This window comes from Eutrigla gurnardus, assembly GCF_963514095.1.
Source record: "Eutrigla gurnardus genome assembly, chromosome: 12".
In the NCBI taxonomy this organism is placed as follows: Eukaryota; Metazoa; Chordata; class Actinopteri; order Perciformes; family Triglidae; genus Eutrigla; species Eutrigla gurnardus.
This window is the reverse complement of record NC_139926.1, coordinates 17317799-17340587: the sequence shown is the minus strand read 5'-3', so window position 1 is coordinate 17340587 and position 22789 is coordinate 17317799. Positions and strand designations below refer to the sequence as shown.

The window sequence follows — 22789 nt, the reverse complement described above, 5'->3', positions numbered from 1 at the left end:
ACTGGAATGAAGAGTATTCAGCTGGATTTTCCTGAATGCAAGATGTGTTTGTTTGACCCTGTCTCTCTCCCAGGATTATTGTCACGGCAGAGCCCTCCTGAAACACAACCCAAGCTTTTATTAAAATAATCATTGCTCACAGTCACATGGTAACCAGGTTTTGCGAAATCCTAGCTCCTAATCTGATCTCTGAGGGTTTGTGCTGGTCCGTCTGCATAGCATCGCAGGAGGATATCGCTGTGGAAATTTGACCCCAAAACACAGTTTGGTTAGGCATTCCCCAAAGTGTATTACTGGAGCAGGAGCAATGGATCCTAAAATACTACCAGCCTCAGTGCAAACTAGGTCATACACAGTAGTTTAAGAGTTTTACAGGCTACAGGTACTGTGTCACAGGAAACCCAACGACTGGTTAAATAATGATTCTCTAGATCTCATGCAGGAGTTCAGTGTTTGTACAAGATGTAAACGTTTTCTACTTCTATTTATTCAAACCATCTTTCACTGATAAATCTGTCTTCCTCTTGTTTTCCTACTCCTCTTTCTACCTCGTACTTCTGCCTGCTTTTTAATTTTCCTCAGACCAATATAGGTTCGATCCTGGCAGCAGTAAATCCCTATAAGCAGATCGCCGGCCTGTATGACCCCGCTGCTGTCGTCCTGTACAGCAAACACCAGATGGGGGAGCTGCCGCCACACATCTTTGCCGTGGCCAATGAGTGTTACCGCTGCCTGTGGAAGAGACACGACAGCCAGTGTGTTCTCATCAGGTGGGATTTAATGCAATGATCACACAAATATTGGAAGCAGCATGAAACTAATCCAGACTTAGACATTAGAAATCCATGAACCAGATTTAGATCCTTCCTTGTTTTTGTTTGGCCAGTGGGGAGAGTGGTGCCGGAAAGACGGAGAGCACCAAGCTGCTGCTCAAGTTTCTCTCAGTGATGAGTCAAAACTCAGCAGGCACTCCTCTGTCAGAGAGGACCACCAGGGTGGAGCAGGCTCTGGTCCAGAGCAGGTACTGTTTGAATTCAAAAACTCAACACCTGCTATCTTGTCCTCTTAGAGCCATATTTACTTTTTTATTATTATTTGCTATATGTTTTGGTTATCGAACGCATGAATCAAAAATCTTGATCAAAATCCTGTCGTATAATATGTAAAATATGCTTCCTGAGGAGATGATTTGATTTGCTTGATTGCGTTTTCCTCTGTCTGCAGTCCCATCATGGAAGCCTTTGGGAATGCTAAGACCGTGTACAACAATAACTCCAGTCGCTTTGGGAAGTTTATCCAGCTTCACTTCTCACAGAACGGAAACATTCAGGGAGGCTGCATCATTGACTGTATCCTTTACTTCGATATACTGTAGAGAAATCTAAAATGTCCATAGTGTCTGTGTCAGAGGAGATATTCACCGTAAGTCTTTGTTGTTCTCCTTGATTTTCAATCATCAGATTTGCTGGAAAAGGTGAGTTTGTTTTTAGTTGACTGGGATCAGCAAGTGGAGTTTTTTTTTTAGTACCGACAGTCAACAGTATTATTTTTCCTAATATTTTTCATTATTTTTTCTCTCCAAGAACCGAGTGGTTCGACAGAATCCTGGAGAGAGAAACTACCACATCTTCTACGCTCTGTTAGCAGGAGCAGACAAAGACCACACAGGTGGGAAGAATACATCAAGGCTTTACCAACATAGTCGCCAAAGTCGTAGGTTTTTATGGTTACCAAACATACGCAGGGCCAATATTATTTAAAAAATGTCGACTTCAAGCAGCTCTTTTAAATAATCTTTTATCATAATTTAACAAAAGGCAGTCAAGTTGAAGTTTTGTGTAGAAAATTCATAATTTACATACAAATATTATTGAAAAAAAAAGACAAATCCACATTCTTAACAAACAGGAACTTAAAACATAAATGCCGTCAAGCAGTGAATGTACTATTATTTTTCTTAAATATACTTCTGTAGCATTGATAGCTATCTCTGAATATAAATAAGGACAAAATGCTTCGGCACTCTTAGGCATGAATGTGTTGGATTGTATTTATTTTAGTGTGTTGTTCTCCATGTGTTGCAGACATGTACTTATTGTCGGAGGGTCCTGAGTCTTTTCACTACCTGAGCCAGTCGGGCTGCGTGAAGGACAGAAGTCTGGATGACAAGCAGCTCTTTGACAGCGTGATGGTAAGGACAAGATGAGAGGAAAATCCAGCTAGTGTAAGTGGCTTGTTTGGTCCCCAGAGGGCGCCATAATCCTTTATCATAAGTGTAATACTGCTTTACTGGACAGACTCTTGACTTCTGGAGGGAAACAATTGTGTCATGTTGACTTTAGAAGAACATTTTGTATTTTTTTGTATTATGTTCATATACGCTTTTTAAGCATAAGATGAAACTTTCCCCGTGCTGTGTTGCAGGAGGCCCTGAAAGTGATGGAGTTCACCGAGGAGGAGATCAGAGACGTGTTCAAGTTGCTGTCTGCTGTCCTCCAGATGGGCAACATTGAATTCATGACTGCTGGAGGAGCTCAGATCACCTCCAAAGGGGGTAGGAGAACGAATTGAGAGGATAATGTCTAACAGATCTACTACACAGAGTATGTTAGATTGCTCTGACAAAAGTGTAAAATTAGATGAAGCAGTTATTTCTGTTTCCGCTATAATTAATACTAAATGACAAAAAGTGTCTGAAAAAGGTGTCTCTGAAATGACTAATTCCCAAACTAGTTAAAAAGTATTTTTTTAATCATCAAAGCAGTGATTTGGCAACCAGACAAAAAATAGTTTTTAACCTAATGAGCCAAACATAACAGAATAATATGATATGTGTGTTTGAGAAAAAGTTGCCAACAACGGCTTGAAGTGCTGGATACAAAATGGATGTGATGTTTATTAAACAGTGGAAAAGTATAAAGTGTTTTGCTCTTTAAAGGAAAAACAGGGCACATTTTAGCTCCAGTTAAAATAACCAATTGTTTGCTGAAAATGATTGTAAAAAACCTCAGTTTTCTAGATGGGATAGAGCGCTGATGTTAGACCCCGTGCCCATGAGTTTGATTGACATTGCACTAGCAGACAGAGCTCCAAACAGGCTGTAACATGAGCTCAAGGCTCCTTTGTTTGCCGTGTCTGACCTCTTTTCCAAAGAACCAGTGAACTACAGTGACGGCAGACTGCTACAACCCAGCCAGGGGAGTAGAGTTTCCTATAGACTGTATAGGATCACAGTCTATATGTCACGCCTGTTGTTTGACATGAATAGGAGGCACCTGGACGTTATGCATACTCTTCACCCAATGCATTTGTTTGTGTGCGCGTATTTCAGTTGTCAGCAATGTCAGCGAGCTGCTCGGCCTGGACTCCTTCCAGCTGTCGGAGGTGTTGACCCAACGCTCTATGATCCTCAGAGGGGAGGAGATTTGCTCACCGCTCACTGTGGAGCAGGTAACGACACATCCGAGCCGACTTCACGCTGTTAACACGGCTCTGTTATAGCCCACATTTCAGGGATTATTCACATGTCTTCTTTTCTTGAATTAAAGACACTGAAACATACACTAGATGCCTGTTTGTAGGCCCCCTGTCCTCACCCCCTCTCCCTCCCCTGTCTTGGTGACACACACACACACACACAGCCATTCTCCGACGCTCTCCCCCACATGCCTCTCCAGATCCCTTGCGTGACTCCCGACCATTTCCTGCTTTTTGTCTACCAGATTCCTGGCACAATAAAGCCATCGTGATAGCGATCTGAGTCAAAAGCACAATAGAGCCAATGACTGAGGGTGAAGTGAGAGTCTTCTCCTCTGGAGGCAGCGCAGCCAGGCACCAAGACGTCGGTGTGCGATAATTACGCCCCCGCTTCGAAATGTCCACGCCGCGCTCTGCAGTGAATGTGAATATTTCACACATCTGTATGTGCGTGTGTTATCCTTTTAACCGTACGCCACAAGAACACTCTGACGCAGGACACAATACTTTTTTGGCTGAGCTCGAGCCTTCGGCCCACTCACGCGCATAAATATCGGCGAATATGCAGAATGGACCTTTTGCTATTATCACAGTGGCACGAAAAGTCACAAGAAAGCTTTTCATCGCCGGACAAAGACCGTGTGCTGTCACCCTGCTACTGCTTGTTCTGCCTGGCCTTTTGAAGCAGCTTGTCTCTTAATAGAGTTCATTATTCCAGTCCTGGAGTCGGTAAGAAAGGCTTCTTCTCACAGCGGCCAGGGGTCACCCACCCCACGACTGCCTGCACTAGCCACCCCCAACCCCCCCCATCCTGGACAAACAGCCATTCTTCTCACCCCTGTGACGGAGATCCTGGAGCCACCAGCACTCTGTTCACACCCGCTAGTTGCAAGAGGTGACGGGGCATGATGGATTACTCAAAAAGCCCAGGAGCATTGTGGCCCAAGTACAGTACGCACCGCCACGCTCTTGTTTTGTTTTCGATTCGAGCACAATGCCTGTGGAGGAAGTGTAGCTGGCAACTTTAAGCTTTTTATATTCACACACGGACGGTGTCTGGCTGAAAGGCCGACTTCACGGCAGCTGGAGAAACTCAGACCTGGTTCAAAGGGTGAAGAGGATTTTTTCCAAATGGAATGCTAAATTAGTGGCGTTTGGCTAAAAAATTACAAAGGCTGCCTCATCAATTGCAGAGAAGCACAGTCGAATAGAGTATAACAGTTTGAAACAATTATACCGTTCTCCCCACAAGCTCCGCAAAATCATCCACAAAAAGAAAACATGTTAATACAGTTGGCTTTGCTTTCACAGGATTTTTTTAAATAGAACAACAAATACTGCCTGCAGTGTGTCACTCTTAAGATATGTAGGCGATAAACGCCGCCGTCTATTGTGACAACAGACATCGTCTTACCTGCTGCTTGCAGGCAGATGCTGACAAAACACACGTTTTGTCTCTAAACCACTATTTGTTTTATAGACACACCACTGAGGCCTCACACCCCCGTCACAACCACGCATGTTTTTATCCGCCATCTCAAAGAACTGATGGAATGTACACGGTGACACACTGTATGTTGTGTTTGAGGCACAGCCTGCACAGTTTCCTCTATATATTCCTGACTTGGTATCCGTGGTTACCTTTCTCTCGCTGTGTGGCAATTTGCAGGCGGTGGACTCGAGGGACTCGGTTGCCATGGCACTTTATTCTCAGTGTTTCTCCTGGATCATAATGAGGATCAACCAGAAGATCAGAGGCAAAGACAACTTCAAGTCCATCGGCATCCTGGACATCTTTGGCTTTGAGAACTTTGAGGTGAAAGTTCACATGTCTAATTTAAACTTGAAAGGGGACGCATCAAGAAAATGTGGTTATCTGGAGCATCTACCAACCCACAAACTGTGTAGGAAGGCAACCATGTCAGTTTTTTAATACGCTGTTTGGATCAGAAAACATGTGACTCAACAAGCCATTGGCTCCCCTTGCTGTGTCACATGCAGACCCATTAGAATACACCACACCTCCATCTGAGTTTCTCCACCCACAGTTAACTACGGTTACAAATGTGCATCATATTTTTCTTGCAAGCTAATGAGAGCAGACTTGGCCTTTTTTGCCAAGTGAATATCTGCATACAGTTTGAGCCACGTGAGGGAGCGTTATTGTAGCCAATTTAAACATTGAATCTGATATGAAAGGCCAGCATACTAAATACATTATACCTTAAATCTGTTTTTAAATGCTGGTTGTTGCAACAGTTGAATGGACCTTTAATATTATCATTTATAACTTAAAATAAGTGTGATTTCAGTGAAAAAATAGACATTTTGACCAGTGGTGAAACTTTTGAAGGAAGAAAAACATGTTCATAGATTATTCAATGAGGTAGAACTTCAGTTCAGTTTAATTATCAAGGTAATTGAATATTTTTGTGGTAAAAATGAATCATCATCCAAAGTAGGATCATTTATGTCTTAAAACGTGTCTGAAGGAGATCTTTAACATACAGGACTGTCTTTTAAATCCTGCTCTTCCATCTCGTAGGTGAACCGATTTGAACAGTTTAACATCAACTACGCCAACGAGAAACTCCAGGAGTATTTCAACAAGCACATCTTCTCCCTGGAACAGCTGGAGTACAACAGGTAGAGATGTTTGACATATCTAGATAATAAGATACAACCCCTTTCTGCAGATTAGGCTTGGGGATACATTGGAAGCAGAACAAGACTTTTCATGTGCTGGAGACCCAGCAGACCCACAGACAGATAGGCCTGGGGGTGGGGGTTGGGCCTCCTCATGGCGATACAGGCAGACTGCCAGAGGTTTGGGATGGGCTCAGTTTCTCCCCCAGACAGTTGTTTTCTTGTATAATGAGCCCGCAGCTTGGACATGGCTCATTTCATCACATGCTCATGCTGGACAATACAGCCATTGTGTCGTCCTAGTTGTTTATATTTATATATCTATATACATGATGTGTGTGTGTGTCTGTTCTCACAGGGAGGGGATCCAGTGGGAGGCCATAGACTGGATGGATAACGCAGAGTGTCTGGATCTCATAGAAAAGGTAACACCACCACTAGGATCCTCCGCAAACCGCCAACCAGAGCGCCCTGACCCAGACGCCACGCTGTGCTTACATTGACCTCCATCTCCTACTCTGTCATTATGTAGTCTCATTTCACATGTTGTGTTTGCAGTAATGCACACCAGTCAGCGGCTGGAGGTATGGCTGAAGTGAAGCATTAAGAAAAAGTGTTTTATTTTATCACCACGGTTAGAATCGCGGTTAAAACGCAGCTTCTGCAGAGGTGGTCTTGTGTCTGCAGGGTTTCTGGGTCAAAATGAATAAGGTTAGGGGAAGCAAAAAGACTGCAAATATTTGATCCCGACTTATACTTGCAATTTGATGATCCTCCATAAGAGGATTTCAGCTGTAGTGGTATTAGTCTGTAAATGTAAGGTGCCAAACATTGTGCCCGCTCAGTGAACCTTCTTTTTGTAAATGTAATTAATTCATATGTTGCTTCCTGATTGCATTGTCATAATAAAAAAGCTGCCAGATGTGCCCCAATTGGATTATAACTAGTTTCATTGCGACTGTGGTGTGTTTAACCCTCTCTGCTCCTCTCGTCTGTCTCTCCTTTAGAAGCTGGGCATGTTGGCTCTTATCAATGAGGAGAGTCGCTTCCCCAAAGGCACAGACTACACCCTTTTGGAGAAACTGCACAGCCGACACGCAGTGAGTCCACAGGCACGCGTGAAAACCTTCATCTTTCAGGGAGACACTCACGAAAGACATACAAATTATCCATGTCCCTCCAGTAAAAGCAGAGGAATCGCCTCCACCGTCCACCAGCATCGACAGAAAGAAGAGTTAAACTCTCCTGCTGCCTCCGGTACAGCGCTGAGCGTCTGTGCAGCGCACGTACACGCCCCCCCCCCCCCCCCGAGCGCTCTCACATGCAAACACAACAATGCTGAAATGTGATCAGCCATTCTCAGGGACCGATGAGCATTGTGTGCAGGAGAAAAGAGTGTCCTCAGAAAACCCAGCAGGGGTTTTATATTTGATGGAGAAAAAACAAAACAGAAGAGCCACAAAGTGAGACCTAAGAACTGGCCCTGAATCTGATTTTGAGGTTTAAGGTTGCGGTCAAAGGAGAAGGAGGAGAGACTAGCTGTGTTTCTTTATGCAGGCGACATGTTTAGTGATGAAATCATTAGTTATTGACAGCAATTTTGGTTGTCAATGCCAAATGTTTCAGCTTTTTTCCATTTTTTTTGTCCTTTTTCCCTGTTATATAATTATAAATTCATTTATAACTCAAATTATCAGACACAAAAACGCACACCTATGTAACAAAGCAACTTTGACACAGTGTGACGCAGCAAATCAAACCAGATTTCATTTGTTTCAGTCAGTCAATTATTTAAATCCTCTTTGAAACGGGATGAGATCTACTCTGTTTGACCATCATCCTCTCCTTCCTCTGCTGACGTGATAAGCAGACGTGACTCCTGATGGAAGTGTGGAGAAAAGCAGAAACGATCAGGGAAGAGAGTGGATTGGGCATCGTTTAAGATGAGATAAATCAGTTTATTGAAAAATAGTGAACAGATTATTGTTAAATCGCAGCCCTCAACATGTTATTGACCTCTCATCTGAACTCTAATCTCTACTCTGCTTAATTCGATTATCACTAATTAAGTGGACATGATTTCTAAATAAGTCAGTGGTCTCTTTGTCCTTTCTCCTCAGACAAACGCATACTATGTGAAGCCCAGAGTGACCGACCACCAGTTTGGCATCAAGCACTACGCCGGAGAGGTAACAGTTGCACACACGTACACACACACACAGATACATAGCTTCCTGCATGAGTATGCAGGGGAAGTGAGGTAGTTGTTGGATGGGTAGCATGGTCCTCTTTGCCAAAATCGGCTGAATGCTGCATCGCTCCTCCTCTGTCTTTTTTTCCCCCTTAGTCAGGAGAAACTGTTTCACCATCATCCTCTCCTTCCTTTGCTTACGTGATGAGCAGACGCGACTCCCGCGGAAGTGTAGAGAAAGGCAAAAGAGTTCAGGGAGGAGAGAGAGAGTGGATAGGGTGTGTGTGGGGGGGGGGGATAAAGAATCGCCTTATGAAGCCTGCCTCAGACAAGGTCTCCTCAGTGTGACTGTGGCAGCTCGGTCACAAGCCTGGCATGGATGTCTATGGTAATGACTTGGTCCAGAGAGGACAGGCAGGCCAACCAGTTGTTCTCTCTCTCTGTCTCTCTGTCTCTCTCTCTCTCTCTCTCTCTCTCTCCAGTGTGTGTCTCTGGTTCGCTTGCATCTCTGAAAGCTCCTTCTGTTATCTGAAACCATGCTGTGAGTTCAGCGGGGAAAATAGCAGCATCCTCCCCATAGATTTGATTGTTTGCGTGGTGCCGGGGATTCTGGGGGTTTTCTCCCTGTCAGACATGTTATGTGTCCTTAAAGCAGTAATGCAACTTTGCAAACACAGATTTGAAGATGGACTGTATTTTATTTGTGTGGGATCAATATGATTGAATCACCTGTGCGATTTTGTTAACAATCCATGTCTTGATTTCTCTGTGGCGTCACGAGACCATCCTAGTGAACTGAAACTGATACAGAGAGCATTTAGTACAAGTCTGTTCCAACGTGAGAGGAATAGAGTGTAATTAGTGTGTCTGTGATTTATAAATACATGTGTTGTCAAGTTTGGATCTCATGGCTCCCCATGAGCCTCGAGGCTTGGGAATGGAGGGGAGCGGGTTTGTTATTGGATTATAGTACACACGCACACACACACACAGCTGTGAATACACGTCAATACATAAATGTGCCTGTGATTAAATTCCAGTGTACATTTGTAATATTATCTGTGCAATTTGCGTTTTATTTTCATTCAAATGAGCAACAAGCACTGAATGTTCTCCTCTTAAAACACGAATGACCCCGTCTGCATAATGAGCCTTTTTACTTGTGTGTCCATCTGTGCTGGATTGACTTTGGACCTCTAAGCATTTGAATTATGACACCCTTGCATGCAAATCGTTTTGTTTTCAAATGTGTTGGGTTAAAGGCTGTGCTTGCAATGCCACCCAGTTTGCTGCAGTACTTATGTTGACACATGTACCACCTCAGTTGCATTATCTTTAATTAAATGTTATTTAGGACGATATTTTTATGTTTTCATGTTACATTACAATTGCATGTGATGGTTGTGGTTGTGGTTATAAATCATGAATTTTACAGACAACAGAAGAACACCAGTAAAATGGTCTCTGCATTATTTTGTGTTTTATGCGTTCAGCTCAAAAGAGCCATTGACTTCCATAACAGGACTTGTACCATTGCTTCCCAGAATTATTTCCTTGTTTTTTAAAACTTTTTATTGCATTGCTGTGACCTCAATGAAGCTTTGTCTAATTTATCTTATCAGAAATGCAAACACACTCTACTCTTACTTACTTTCACGTCGGTTTCAGGTGCTTTACGACGCACGTGGCATCCTGGAGAAGAACAGAGACACCTTCAGAGACGACATCCTGTTTATTCTCAAAGACAGCAGGTGAGCATCTCATACTATTCCTCTTACACACTGACACACGCACCTGTATCATTCAGTTCATACGCAAGCTTCAATGATCACTTGTGTGTCTGCAGGCTGGACTTCATCTACGACCTCTTCGAGCGTGTCGGTAGCAGAAACGGAGATGAGACCCTAAAGATGGGCACGGCCCGACGCAAGCCCACAGTCAGCTCTCAGTTCAGGGTGAGACTGGAGCTTCTATCATCTAACCGTCACTCCCAGCTTAGCGCATGATTGTGTCATCACACAGACAACAAGTTAATAGTCTCCCATGCTGCATATGAGGATCGTTTAACCTCTTAGCTCTTGGCCGCCTGTCTTGGCATGATGAGTGTGAGTGCTGCCCCCAGATGAATAAAAGCGGATAGAAATCATGCACAGACAGAGAGTGGGGGGGGGGGGGGGGGGGGGGGGGGGGGGTGCAGCCAGTGTATTTGATCTGCAGGGACTGATGGGTGATGGGATGTATGAAATATGTGGTTGTGGCGGTGGAGGGGGTGCAGCGGAGGGCTTATCTTAGCATGCCCTGACTGCGGTGTGGAGAGAAGGAGCAGGGGAGGATTTGGCAGGCTGCCCTGGCCTACAGTTCCTGAAGCCAGGGGATTAGGGTTGATGGCTGGGCAGAGAGGGGCCAACCAGGGGCCAATCACGCTCAGCTCTGCCAGGCCAGGCCTCGCTGGAGACAGACTGTCTGAGGCTGCGAGGAGAGCGGGGCTGACATTGCCTGCAAGGTTCAAGGGTCCTGTGTGTGTGTGTGTGTGTGTGTGTGTGTGTGTGTGTGTGTGTGTGTGTGTGTGTGTGTGTGTGTGTGTGTGTGTGTGTGTGTGTGTGTGTGTGTGTGTGTGTGTGTGTGTGTGTGTGTGTGTGTGTGTGTGTGTGTGTGTGTGTGTGTGTGTGTACTGAGTAATACTCCTTTAGAGGCATAAAGTATCAAATTACATTTAATCAGTTTTTATGCATCATGCCAAGAATACTTATACACACGTTTACTTATCTTAATCTTTTGTTTAATTTCAGAACTTTTACTTGTATTTGAGTATTTTGTTAACAGTGTGGTACTTTTACTGTAACTGACCCTGTAACAGTGGTGGAGGGGCATTCAATAGAGTATTTTATATTTTGTGCTTTTTCATACCTTTACTCTACTGCATTTCAGAAAGAAATTGTACTTTCTACTATTACCTTGCAGATTAACATTTTGCATCATGCAAACACTGCAAAAATCTTCATCTTCATCAGTAATTTTTGTTATTAAGTTCCAAAGTTTCTTAAAATGGGTGAAAAGAATCTGGCATTGCAGTGAGACAATTTTAACAGAAGTGAGCTAGCTTTATGAACTTTCTAAGATAAGGTGATATGTATCTTTTTTCTAAAGTAGCGATCCCTCAACCTGTCATCTTTTAAGATTCTCACTCTCACGTAAAGCACTGAACAAACAGCAGTTTGTGAGGCTTGTCTGGATTTCAACTTTTCTCTGTACTTTTTGTTATTGCCCAACAGGGTGAGAAGCACATGCATAAATAAAAAGACATAAGGAATATAGTTGGACTGAATAACCTACTTAATTCCATGGCATCCCGCCTGTTTTTGTGTTTCAGGACTCCCTCCACTCCCTGATGGCCACACTCAGTACCTCCAACCCCTTTTTCGTACGCTGCATCAAACCAAACATGGACAAGGTAGGTCATGCAAATTTCATTGCACAAAAAAAAGAAGATGTCAGAAACCATGCCAGGTTTTGTCAAGGTCAGCGCCTGTGATGCTAAACCTACTTGCTGCTATTCATAGCTCCCACTGCCGAGAGCTAATCTTTAGTCATATAAATGTTCCGCTTGAAATGTTACTATTATATCAGTTTTTGCTTCGCATTCTCTTCACCGATAAACTGACACCGCTCTCCTGCTTTCGGTGCAAAGACTCTCATTGTACTTCCTCAAATAAAAGGGCTGTGTACCAGCACATTCCTGCCACTTTATCCCCTTTAATGGAGGTCAAAGGTCACTGTTGGCCACTCCAGCTGCAGTGGCTTGGCTGATGCTCTGCTGATCTGGCTGCATCAGTGGAATGCCAAGATAAGACCACAGTGCTGTGGCTGTGGTGCAGCCAGGGGGACGTTTATTTACTAGCCTTCTACTTCCCCACTACTCTTTACCACATAACTGCTAACCCTCTCACATCCTCTGTTATCCCATTTTCTGGTATTGGATAGTTACATTATGTTTATTCGCTGTATGAAAGAGTTATTGTTAGTTGTTAATGTACTCAGATTGGCTGGTAGTCCCTGATTATCCTCTTCTGTCAGCTCCTTACCACCCATTCCCCCTCTCCGTCATACCACACCCTCCATCTTCCTCTCTCACCTGTCCACTGCCCTCGCTGGCTCTGCCTTGCATTCGCCCCCCTGGCCTCGGTCGGTCAAGATGAAACCAGCCCCGTTAATCCCGCAGAAATGACAAGACTGTGTGCATGCAAACGCACACGCACATACAATGTATTTGTATGGTTTACATGCACCCACCCTCCTTGGGGAAAATGTCACAGAGCCAAGGGTCAGCTTGTTTTCACTCAAGCAAGTCAACATATAGCACCTCTTTCAGCTGCCTAAATCCTCTGCTAAAGAGCAGAGTTCAGAGCTCGGGTTGGGGGTGGGGGGGCTGCATGCTTATGTGTGTGTATTTGAGTTTGATAATGAACACGAACACATGCATGCATGCCTTTGTATCCAAGTGTGTCTGTTTCCATGCATAGTAGCATTAGCCTGTAATTAGATTGACACATTTGGTGAATGCCGTGATCCTGTGCGGGGCTTATGCAGCGCTGGTCAGCCCTCTGCGTGACAATGGCCTTCGTGCGGTCCCTGTGACCGACCAGGCAGGCTGTGTAGAGGTGTAAGGCAGCAGACATCACCGATCCTCTCCGATAAGCAGACCTGTGAGGATCATTGGTAATGCAGAGCTGTGAACAATGCCACTGGTTCTTCCAAAGAAAGGCCTACCCGGGTGGCCAGGTCTTGCACAACACCATTCAAGTTTCTCTCTGATGGCGTGTTTTCTTCGCAGTAACCTGATTGTTAATGTAAAATGATAGCACGCTCCATGGTAATTTACTTATGAGTTCAAGTTAAACACGACTCAGCGGTGAGATGCTTTGAATAGGTGTGGGGCTCAACAGTGGAGGATTACATTTGCCTGCGGTGTTTAGCTGCCCCACATCTTTCACTCACAGACATCAGTTGTGCTCAGTAAGAGCTGCAGGCAGCTGAAAAATGGCTTAATCAAGTAAGCATAAAACTGTCTTTCAGGGGATTGAATAGGCATTTTGGTTGTTTGTCTTCTACAGAAGGCCAACCTGTTTGACCCTGACGTGGTCCTGAATCAGCTGAGATACTCGGGGATGCTGGAGACTGTGAAGATCCGTAGGGCTGGCTTCCCCGTCCGTAGAACCTTTAAGGACTTCTATAGCAGGTCAGCAAAATATTAAGGCAACACACACACACACACACACACACACACACACACACACACACACACACACACACACACACACACACATGTACTGGTCTGTTTATCTATGTGTGTGTGTGTTTCCACAGGTACGAGATGATGATCCTGAAGAATAGAAGCCACTCGGATGATGAGAAGGAGAGCTGCTTGGAGCTTCTTACACTGCACGACAAAACCAAGGCAGAATGGCAGCTGGGGAAGACAAAGGTGGAGAATGCATACACAAACACATGCCCAAACTTGTTTTTGTCACTTAGGAGGACATTGTTTTCACTTAGTTTCATGCCCTGGATACTCACAGAAGAAACCATAACCACAACCCAAACCCTGCCCCAACCCTTAACCCTGTATCCCAACATTATGCACAAACAAAGCCTACCCTAACCCTAAAATGTTCTGTTTTACTTTGCGGGAACCAGCTTCTTCTCTCCAAAATGGAATACTATTCCCCATAATGCAACTGTGTGGATGGATATTTGTGCCCACCCACAAGTGCAAACCCACACACACACGTTTTCCCGTAAGAAGGACACAGTACACCAGTCAGTCTCCTACATACTCTTTAAAACATGTTCAACGAGTAAGAAAGCACGTTTTTTAAGCTTTTGTTAAAATAGAAATTCCGGTTTTGCCTATTGGTTCAATCGGGTGTCTTCTGGGTCGGATTCTTTCTCACGAAGTCAAGCTGCTGTCATTTCCAAGCTGTTAATGTGTGCCACAGTTTGGACGGCCCCAGCCGTGACTCATGTCCCAAAGATTTTTCTGGCCGGTTGTGGTCAATCTTCTGCTCTCCTGTTGACAACTACAGAGTTACACGGCTACTCCTTAAAAACCCCCCGACACCAACAACTGTTACTGTAACCGTAAACCAGCGCGGGGGCTTACAGTAATCCTGAGGCAGCCTGATTGTAGCTGGAAGAGTGTTAGCCTCTTGACACTCGGAGAACTGTTGATTTAATGAACTTAACTCCTGGTGAGCGATTTGCAGGCGGTGATGAAGCGTTGCAGAGGGTAGTGGAAAGTCATGCATTTATCTTTTAGAAAAGTTATCACAGCATTATGATCTACGCAGTTAATTTTCCATCATTCTCTCCTTTTCTCTCCAAGCCTCTTTATTTCAAACAATCACCAACTCCCTGAAGCAATTCCCTCTCTTTTTCTCTGCACTCATGGAATGATTAACCTTTAATGACTTGTTGGATCTGGACAGCAAAACCTCTTTGCTTCATGTTGGACTCAGCATAGGTGGACTACACAGCAAAAAGAGGCTATGAATAAGAGCTTTATAGGCATTTGTCCCACTGTTACTTCCTGCTCTTAAGTTGGGGTTCCTCTGTAGCCATTAAATCACTGAGACATTTGAAAGTTATCGGACATTTTGGCTGTAACTTCGGCTGGCACACTATGAATAGTGTCGGCTCCACGTATGTTGAAATATACGTCTCAACCAAAATTGTTTGATGTGTTGGTTCTTATTGAGTTTATAACCGGTGAAAAAAACCCTAATGTGCACATGCCTATCTATATTAAAGTTGTCACACATGCACGCATTATACATCTCTGGAGTCACTGTGCATTACAGGCTTCAGAGAGAGAAATAAATGTTTCCTCTGTGTGGATCAAACTTCATTATGCATCCAGGGGTCAGCACTTTGACCTTTGGCCGCCTGTGCCGATGACTTACACTATATAGAAATAGAAGGAGAATGAGGCTCGACTTTTAAAATGAATACAGAGTCTGTGTCAACTGTCCATGGTTGCGTTTTTGGATGGCAGTGTAATATTTTTGGGCTCAAGGAAATAGGGTAGTGTGGGTTGTGGGAAAGGGGGCTGAGAGACAGAAGGGGGCTACATTTCCTTTGGAGAAACAATCTGTGTGTAATTATATACGTGCTGATTGTGTGCAGAGGAAGTGTGTTGCCCAGAATTGGGGGCCTGGGTGACATTGCATGAATTGTGTGTGTGTGTGTGTGTGTGTGTGTGTGTGTGTGTGTGTGTGTGTGTGTGTGTGTGTGTGTGTGTGTTTGTGTTTGTGTTTGTGTGTGTGTGTGTGTGTGTGTGTGTGTGTGTGTGTGTGTGTGTGTGTGTGTGTGTGTGTGTGTGCACACGCATGAGACTTATTGTACAGACGAGGGAAGGATGTGGACGAAGAGGAAGCTTCCTCCTCTCACAGACTTTACAGGGGCAAGCAGAGTTCCTTTGATTAGTGGAACATCTGGGACACACACACCCACCCACACATACACACACACACACACACACACACACACACACACAGCCGAGCTGATCCTCTAGACTGCCAACAGATAGTCTCCAGGAGCGAGGGAAGGGTTAACTTAACTTTTTCTCTTTCCTTCATAAGAGCGAGGAGGGGTGTGGCTTTCTATCTGGACAGCAGCCACCATCCCTCCCCCTCATCCCTCCATCCCTCCTCTCCCTACCTCTCCCCTCCCTCTCTGTGGCTTTCTGCCTGTGCACGTCAGTCGAGCTACCAACGCAGTGGTAGCAGCAGCAGCAGCTGCAGCAGCAGCAGCAGTAGGGAAATGCTCAGGAAGGACGCCTGAACACAATAAGGCTCTGCAGCAGCGACATTAGCAGCGACATTGCAGTCCCAGTGCCAGTGTTCCCCTCTGCTCTGCTCTGCAGTCAGGGAGAGCAGCTAGCCTGCTAGCCTCAACTGCATCACAGCTTCCTCTGCACTGGGCACAGGGTGCTGCCAACAGACAACAGGGGCTCTCCACATTTCTGTGGGCCCTCTTTTACAGCCTTACCAAGAAGAGGAACTAGCCCATCCTGTTTCCTTCCCTCCCTAACCTCCCTCTCTGTGTCTCTCTGTCTCTGTCACTCCCTGTCGGCCGTGGCGCTGCTCGTCCCGCAGGTGTTCTTGAAGGAGGCCCTGGAGCAAAGGCTGGAGAAGGAGAGGGAAGAGGTGCGGCGCAGGGCTGGCATGGTGATCCGCGCCCACATCCTCAGCTATGTGGCAAGGTGAGTGGTGGCGTGTGGAGGAGGGGTGGAGGGCTGAGTGGCAGCGGCAGTTGACAGTGTTTGTTTTGTAATCGAGGTGTGCAGCATGTGTATGTACACGTGCATGCCATTGCACACGTTTACCTTGTGTGAGAGTGTGTGTATGTGTGTGTGTGTGTGTGTGTGTAATGTGGGTAACACAGTATCAGCACAGAAGTTGTTTCACAGATTCTCAAGTGCAATAAAGGTGTAGAGGTTTTTAATCTCATAAAACTTGCTGGTGGGCCACGAAAAAAGTTTAGTCAAGACACCAGAGTTTCCAATGATAACAATTATGCAATACAGAGTTTTGGAGAATATTCACTGCAGACTTCCTGCACTCTAGAAAGTCTTATAGACAGGTGTGTGGAATCATGAACTCCAAAATAAGCAAAGGAAAAATCTTGTAGGTGCAAAGATAACTCGGAGCATCACATTTAATTTATTTGATTCGCTCTCCACTCTGCCTGTCAGAAAGGAAGACATCTATCACTACTGCGGTTAAAAAACCTGTGCATGCAGACACCCTGAGGGATGTAATTACACCTGCGTGCTACAACATATATGGTCACATACAGTTCTCTGAAAGGCTCCGTCGGGAGAACATAATGGGTCTGATGACAGTGTTCAGGTTGTGAGTTCCCCCTTCCCCTCACATAGTAAAGACGGAAGCTAGAGAAGTTCCCTAAAGACACAAGCAAAGCCTTTGTATTATTACGTGTAACATTATCTCTGTCCTGCGGACCAGTCAGAGGCCATGGAGTGATTGCTGTGGAGACTAGGCCAAGGCTGCGGGTCAGAGAGTGAGAGCCGTGTGTGTGGTCCTGTTTGCAAGTTGTGTGTTTTTGTGTTTATGTGTGTGTATTCAGTGCATGAGCAGTGTGTGAGTGATGGGGCTTAGTCACAGGGCTAAACACAGCAGGCCACAATGGAAGCTCATTGCACAGCTCACAATGTACCGGCTTTCTTACTAGTGTAATGTTGGCTTGAATATGGGGTCGTGCCTGATTGAAAGGTGGGTGTTTGATTTTCTCATCAGGAAACAATATAAGAGGGTTCAGTCCAGCGTCATCACCATCCAGAAGAACTACCGCGCTCACTTTTGGAGACGCGTCTTCCTGCGCCTGCGCTTCGCCACCATCATCCTGCAGAAACATCACAGAGGCCAGCTGGCCCGATCCCTCCATCGCCAGCTTAAGGAGGAGAAACGGAAGCAAGAGGAAGAGGAGGAGAGGAGGAAGAGGGAAGAAGAAGAGGAGAGGAGGCGAGTAGAAGAGGAGAGGAGAAAGATGGAGGAGGAGAGGAGACAGCAGGAGGAGGAGAGAAAGAGGGAGGAGGAGAGACGGAGGCTCGTGGAGGAGGAGATGAAGAGGAGGGAGGAAAAGGAGGAGTTGATGAGGAAGGAGGAGCTGAGACTGATGGAGGAGGAAGAGGAAGAGCAGAAAATGGCAGCTACAGCAGAAGAGAAAAGGTAGAGTAATTCACGCTTTGCAACGATTTATTAGGATCAGATGATTGTCCCTGCGTCTGTCATCCCAAATGTTTTATATTTTGACTTTGTTTTTTAGGAACTCCCTGGTGAATGGCGTTTGTCAGAAGGTATTTACATAACAGAACACATTATGAGCTGTGAATGTGGTGGCATTCAGTATTTAAACGTTTGCTCTCTCTATGTCTTCCTATTTCCTTGTCCGATCTACAGAAAGAGCTGTCCCAGACTCTGTCCCACAGTCAGACCTCTGAGGAGGAGAGTCGTCAGATGGAGGAGATCCTGCGGCTGGAGAGGGAGATCGAGCGTCTGCAGCAGCAGCAGGAAGACGGCGTGTCCCTTCTCGGAGACGTGTCCCACGAGGAGCTACGGCAGATGAGAGACGCGGAGATCTACAGACTGGAGAAGGAAGCTTCCCGCGTGGCTACTGAGTTTCTGGAACTCCTGGACTTTGGTGGTTTGGAGCCATCGCTCTCAAGTGAGGAAAACCTCCACGACCCGACAGAATCTACAGCCCCTCTGGCCGAGGAGGAGGTGGACGAGGGTTTCCACGCTGAGGACGAGTGCGTTCCTTTGCCTGACTTCCCTTCTCCGGCTGCGGTTCCTCTGGACACGGAAGTATTCCAAAGTATTCCCCCTCCCCCGCCCGCCTTTGCAGAAGGACAAGTCGCTACCCCCTCCTCTGCCTCCTCTCCTGCACCGGCAAAGCTCTCCCCAGTGACCCCCAATGGACTGAGTCATGGTCCTGCTCTCACAGATTCCCGAACCTCCAGACCCCCCCCTCCCCCTGTAGTGACTAATGGAGAAAGGGGGCTGTGCCAGAGAGCGAGTAAGGGGTCAGACTTTGAGGCTGTGAGCGAGGAGCCATCCCACTCAAACCTGCCGGACCCAGAGTCGGACTACGACCAGGAGGAGTTTGAGGAGGCTCATGGGAGCTCAGGTGCTAGCATCAATGACGGCCATATCACAGATGAGGAGGTGTTGCGAAAATCCTCCTGCACCCAAAACAGCCTGGACTCCTTCAGAGGCAGCTCAGACTCGGTGAGAACTAACAGGCTGAGAATCAAGTGCTACATATCTAATCCTGTTGTGTAATCACTCGGAGGATCATTGTTTCCCCAAAAAGTGGAGAAAAATGGAGTTGAACTGAACCACTTCCATACATTCACACATAAACTCTCACACACATTGCTTTCCTCTTGCTATAATTCCCTCCCAATGCATTAACTCACCATTTAAACTGCGTATGCAGTGTGTGCACGAACAAGTGCAAGCCTGGATCTCCTCTTAACATATCAAAGGCTCAGCTCATGTTAGAATCACAGTGAAACACTGTTGCGATTATTTGTTTTGGCTCTGCTGATGAGAGTGTGAATCTATTCCCAGATACTGCAAGTCAAGCAGATAGAGCCCACTGTCAGGTCAGCAAAATGTCAAAGGGAGAGAAGTGTGTGTGTGTGTGTGTGTGTGTGTGTGTGTGTGTGTGTGTGTGTGTGTGTGTGTGTGTGTGTGTGTGTGTGTGTGTGTGTGTGTGTGTGTGTGTGTGTGTGTGTGTGTGTGTGTGTGTGTGTGTGTGTGTGTGTGTGTGTGTGTGTGTGTGTGTGTGTGTGTGTATTCTATGGCGAGGTTGATTGACAACAAGGTCAGACAGATTTTGGACCCAGATTTAGGTACTGAAATTGCATAATAAAGACTCCGACTTCCTGTAGTCTTCAGTAAATAAAATGAGAAACCAGCTCTTTCTTGAAATCACCTCACAAATGTGCAATTTATAAACATTTGAATATATATAAAAAATGCTTATGTAGGTCACAGTATTCTCATGCAGGACATGTTTGGTTATAAACGTTGCCGTGTGTGTTTCAGTTCATTGACAGCGACGAGGACAATGACGGCTACGTGGACACAGACGAGGAAGTTTCCAATGGGAGAGTGAATCTGCTGAATGGCACTGGGCCTCCATACTTCCACGGCTATCTCTACATGAAGAGTGAGTAGCTTTACCAAGCCACTGCCCAGCAGGCATGCAGATGATTTCTGCACAGCTGAACGCAGCATGTCTAGTTGTTTCATCATTTATAGAAATGTCAAACAGGCTTTCTTTGTTTCTTGCTCGTTCACTGTGTTTATTTATGTTTTAGTACCGTTATATGCAGTTTATTTCTGTTGTGTACATATTGTGTGTTTATATCCGGATAATGCATGCATGAATGTCAGATGTATGGAAGTTGGTGGGTGATATTAAACCTGTTTAATGTGTGTTTTTACTGTTACATAAAACACAAATACACGCAATTTCTTTCTCACTCTGCTCTCTGCGCCTTTCCCTCTTTCAGGTGGTCTGATGATCCCGTGGCGTCGGCGCTGGTGTGTCCTGAAGGACGAGACCTTCATGTGGTTTCGGGCCAAGCAGGACTCCCTCAAATCCGGGTGGCTTTACAAGAAAGGAGGAGGAATGTCCACGTTGTCTCGCCGCAACTGGAAGATGCGCTGGTTCGTTCTGCGGGAGTCGAAGCTCATGTACTTTGACAGTGATAGCGAGGAGAAGCTGAAAGGAACCATAGATATCCGCACAGCCAAGTAAGACCCTGTTCTCAGTCATTGGGGTTAATTCTCTTACCTTTTTAACTTATTTTATAACAGTCTGTGGTTCACTTACTCTTGTTCTCCTCCGGGTCTGTCTGTAGGGAGATAGTGGACAATCATGAGAAGGAAAATGCACTGAATATTGTGACTGATGAGAGGACCTACCACATCTATGCGGAGTCTCCAGAAGATGCCAGGTACACTGCATCTATAGATACTATAGAAATCATCAACTAACTGTGGCTGCGTTGTGGGTTTCACTTTGTCATCGTCTCTTTGTAAAAAAGCCATGCGTGGAAATAAAGTTCCCCCTTGTGGTTGCCAGCGGAAGTTCACGGTGTAATTTTCAATTATATGTTTGCTGACTTTTTACTTTCTGAACTCCCTCCGACCCCCATCCAGTGGTTGGTTCAATGTGCTGAGTCGGGTCCACAGCGCCAGCCCGGAGCAACTCATGGAGATGCACCATGAACAGGCCAACCCAAAGAATGCAGTGGTTAGTGCTGTTTTCCCTCTCTAATGCCTGGGCCCCAGCCTCAACGCTATAATGATGAAGCATGGAACTGAAGTATGATGGCCTAGATTTCTGTCATATAGTAATTTAAGCTAAATAAGCAGAGTACACACACATGGTGTGTCATTGTTCATTTGTATCAAGAATAAAAGATTCATGTATTTTGCTGATTTGCAAATACAATGAGTTAGAAAAAGTAACGGGATAACAAAGGATGGAAAGACAAAGCTGTATTAGATGGAAATGTAATTTATGCTCTTTTTGCAACTCCAGCAGTTACGGGTCCCTCGAGTGTCCTTGTGTTCAAAAATTCTACTCTTTAAATAAATCAGAGGCGATAGATGTGTGCAGGAATGGACTTTTTTTTTTTGGTTGAAATTGGATCTTCAGGGAAATTAATCTCCGCAACACAAAGGAAACACGTGGTGTACAACTCACAAGGTGTTCTACCCACCTTGAAGAAAGGGTTATATTTGCAAATGGGTGAACGGCTAATAACATTTAGATTCTACCCTTTTCTCTCTGACCAGGGCACACTGGATGTGGGCTTGATTGATTCCGTTTGTGCATCGGACAACCCAGACAGGTGAGGAAAGGCCAACGATGTATTTAAGCAGCAGTCGGAGTTGTATGACAAGCATGCACATGTTATAACTTCTTCCGTTTTGCAGACCAAACTCATTTGTGATCATCACGGTTAACCGGGTGATCCACTGCAACACGGACACACCTGAGGAGATGCACCACTGGATCGGCCTGCTGCAGAAATCCAAGGGAGACATCAGGGTCGACGGACAGGAATTCTTAGTCAGAGGTCAGTTGAGGCATACATGTACCTCCACACACGGCGGATAAGTTTCTGCATTAAATATTAACAAGGATTAACAATGTTTTTCCCCTGCATAAGGCTGGCTGCATAAAGAGATGAAGTCAGGAGCCAAAAGCACATCTCTGAAACTGAAGAAGCGCTGGTTCGTTCTCACCACTAACTCTCTGGACTACTATAAGTCGTCGGAGCGCAGCGCCTCCAAACTGGGAACTCTGGTCCTCAACAGTCTGTGCTCTGTGGTGCAGCCAGATGAGAAGGTCTTCAAGGACACTGGTCAGTTCCTGGTCCACATTACTCTCAGTCATTTGGAGGATCAGAAATATTCTTGAAACAGAAATATACTAACTGTCTGCCTTGTTCCCCAAGGTTACTGGAATATAATCATCCACGGCCGTAAACACTCGTACCGCCTTTACAGCAAATTGCTGAACGAAGCCATGCGATGGGCGAATGCCATACAGGGAGCGATAGATAGCAAAGTTCCCATTGAAACACCAACACAACAACTCATCAGGGACATCAAGGTATTAAAGGATGAATTGGCCTCCTTCTTCTTTCAATGTAGTTTTTTTTTTACCAATGTCCTGCCAATAGCTGCTAGTCTGTGTTTATTGTCTGACTTCGAGGTTTGATGCGTCGCAATAAATGTGCCAATAACAATTTCACAAATAATTCTGCATGACATGTCATTAACATATTGATATTATTTGAACTCCAATTCTTTTCAGTCATGCAAACCTTTGGCAGGGACACACACTGTAGTAAAGTGAGGTACTTGT

General features: G+C 45.3%; 1 protein-coding gene across 1 annotated transcript in view; it reads left to right on the top strand.

Moving 5' to 3' along the window:
* Positions 1-22789, top strand: part of myo10l3 (myosin X, like 3) — a 45052-nt gene that overhangs the window by 18871 nt on the left and 3392 nt on the right. The window contains exons 4-33 of the mRNA XM_084022770.1: positions 583-770; positions 887-1021; positions 1225-1349; positions 1461-1474; positions 1584-1668; positions 2085-2191; positions 2425-2554; positions 3332-3450; positions 5147-5293; positions 6023-6123; positions 6482-6548; positions 7131-7223; positions 8244-8312; positions 9983-10065; positions 10161-10269; positions 11685-11765; positions 13426-13550; positions 13679-13796; positions 16468-16574; positions 17632-18063; positions 18161-18191; positions 18295-19122; positions 19948-20071; positions 20418-20661; positions 20769-20864; positions 21070-21163; positions 21712-21767; positions 21853-21995; positions 22089-22283; positions 22377-22534. Of these exons, the coding sequence (XP_083878896.1) occupies positions 583-770; positions 887-1021; positions 1225-1349; positions 1461-1474; positions 1584-1668; positions 2085-2191; positions 2425-2554; positions 3332-3450; positions 5147-5293; positions 6023-6123; positions 6482-6548; positions 7131-7223; positions 8244-8312; positions 9983-10065; positions 10161-10269; positions 11685-11765; positions 13426-13550; positions 13679-13796; positions 16468-16574; positions 17632-18063; positions 18161-18191; positions 18295-19122; positions 19948-20071; positions 20418-20661; positions 20769-20864; positions 21070-21163; positions 21712-21767; positions 21853-21995; positions 22089-22283; positions 22377-22534 (4404 nt within the window). The remainder of the gene's footprint in view (positions 1-582; positions 771-886; positions 1022-1224; positions 1350-1460; positions 1475-1583; positions 1669-2084; positions 2192-2424; positions 2555-3331; positions 3451-5146; positions 5294-6022; positions 6124-6481; positions 6549-7130; positions 7224-8243; positions 8313-9982; positions 10066-10160; positions 10270-11684; positions 11766-13425; positions 13551-13678; positions 13797-16467; positions 16575-17631; positions 18064-18160; positions 18192-18294; positions 19123-19947; positions 20072-20417; positions 20662-20768; positions 20865-21069; positions 21164-21711; positions 21768-21852; positions 21996-22088; positions 22284-22376; positions 22535-22789) is intronic.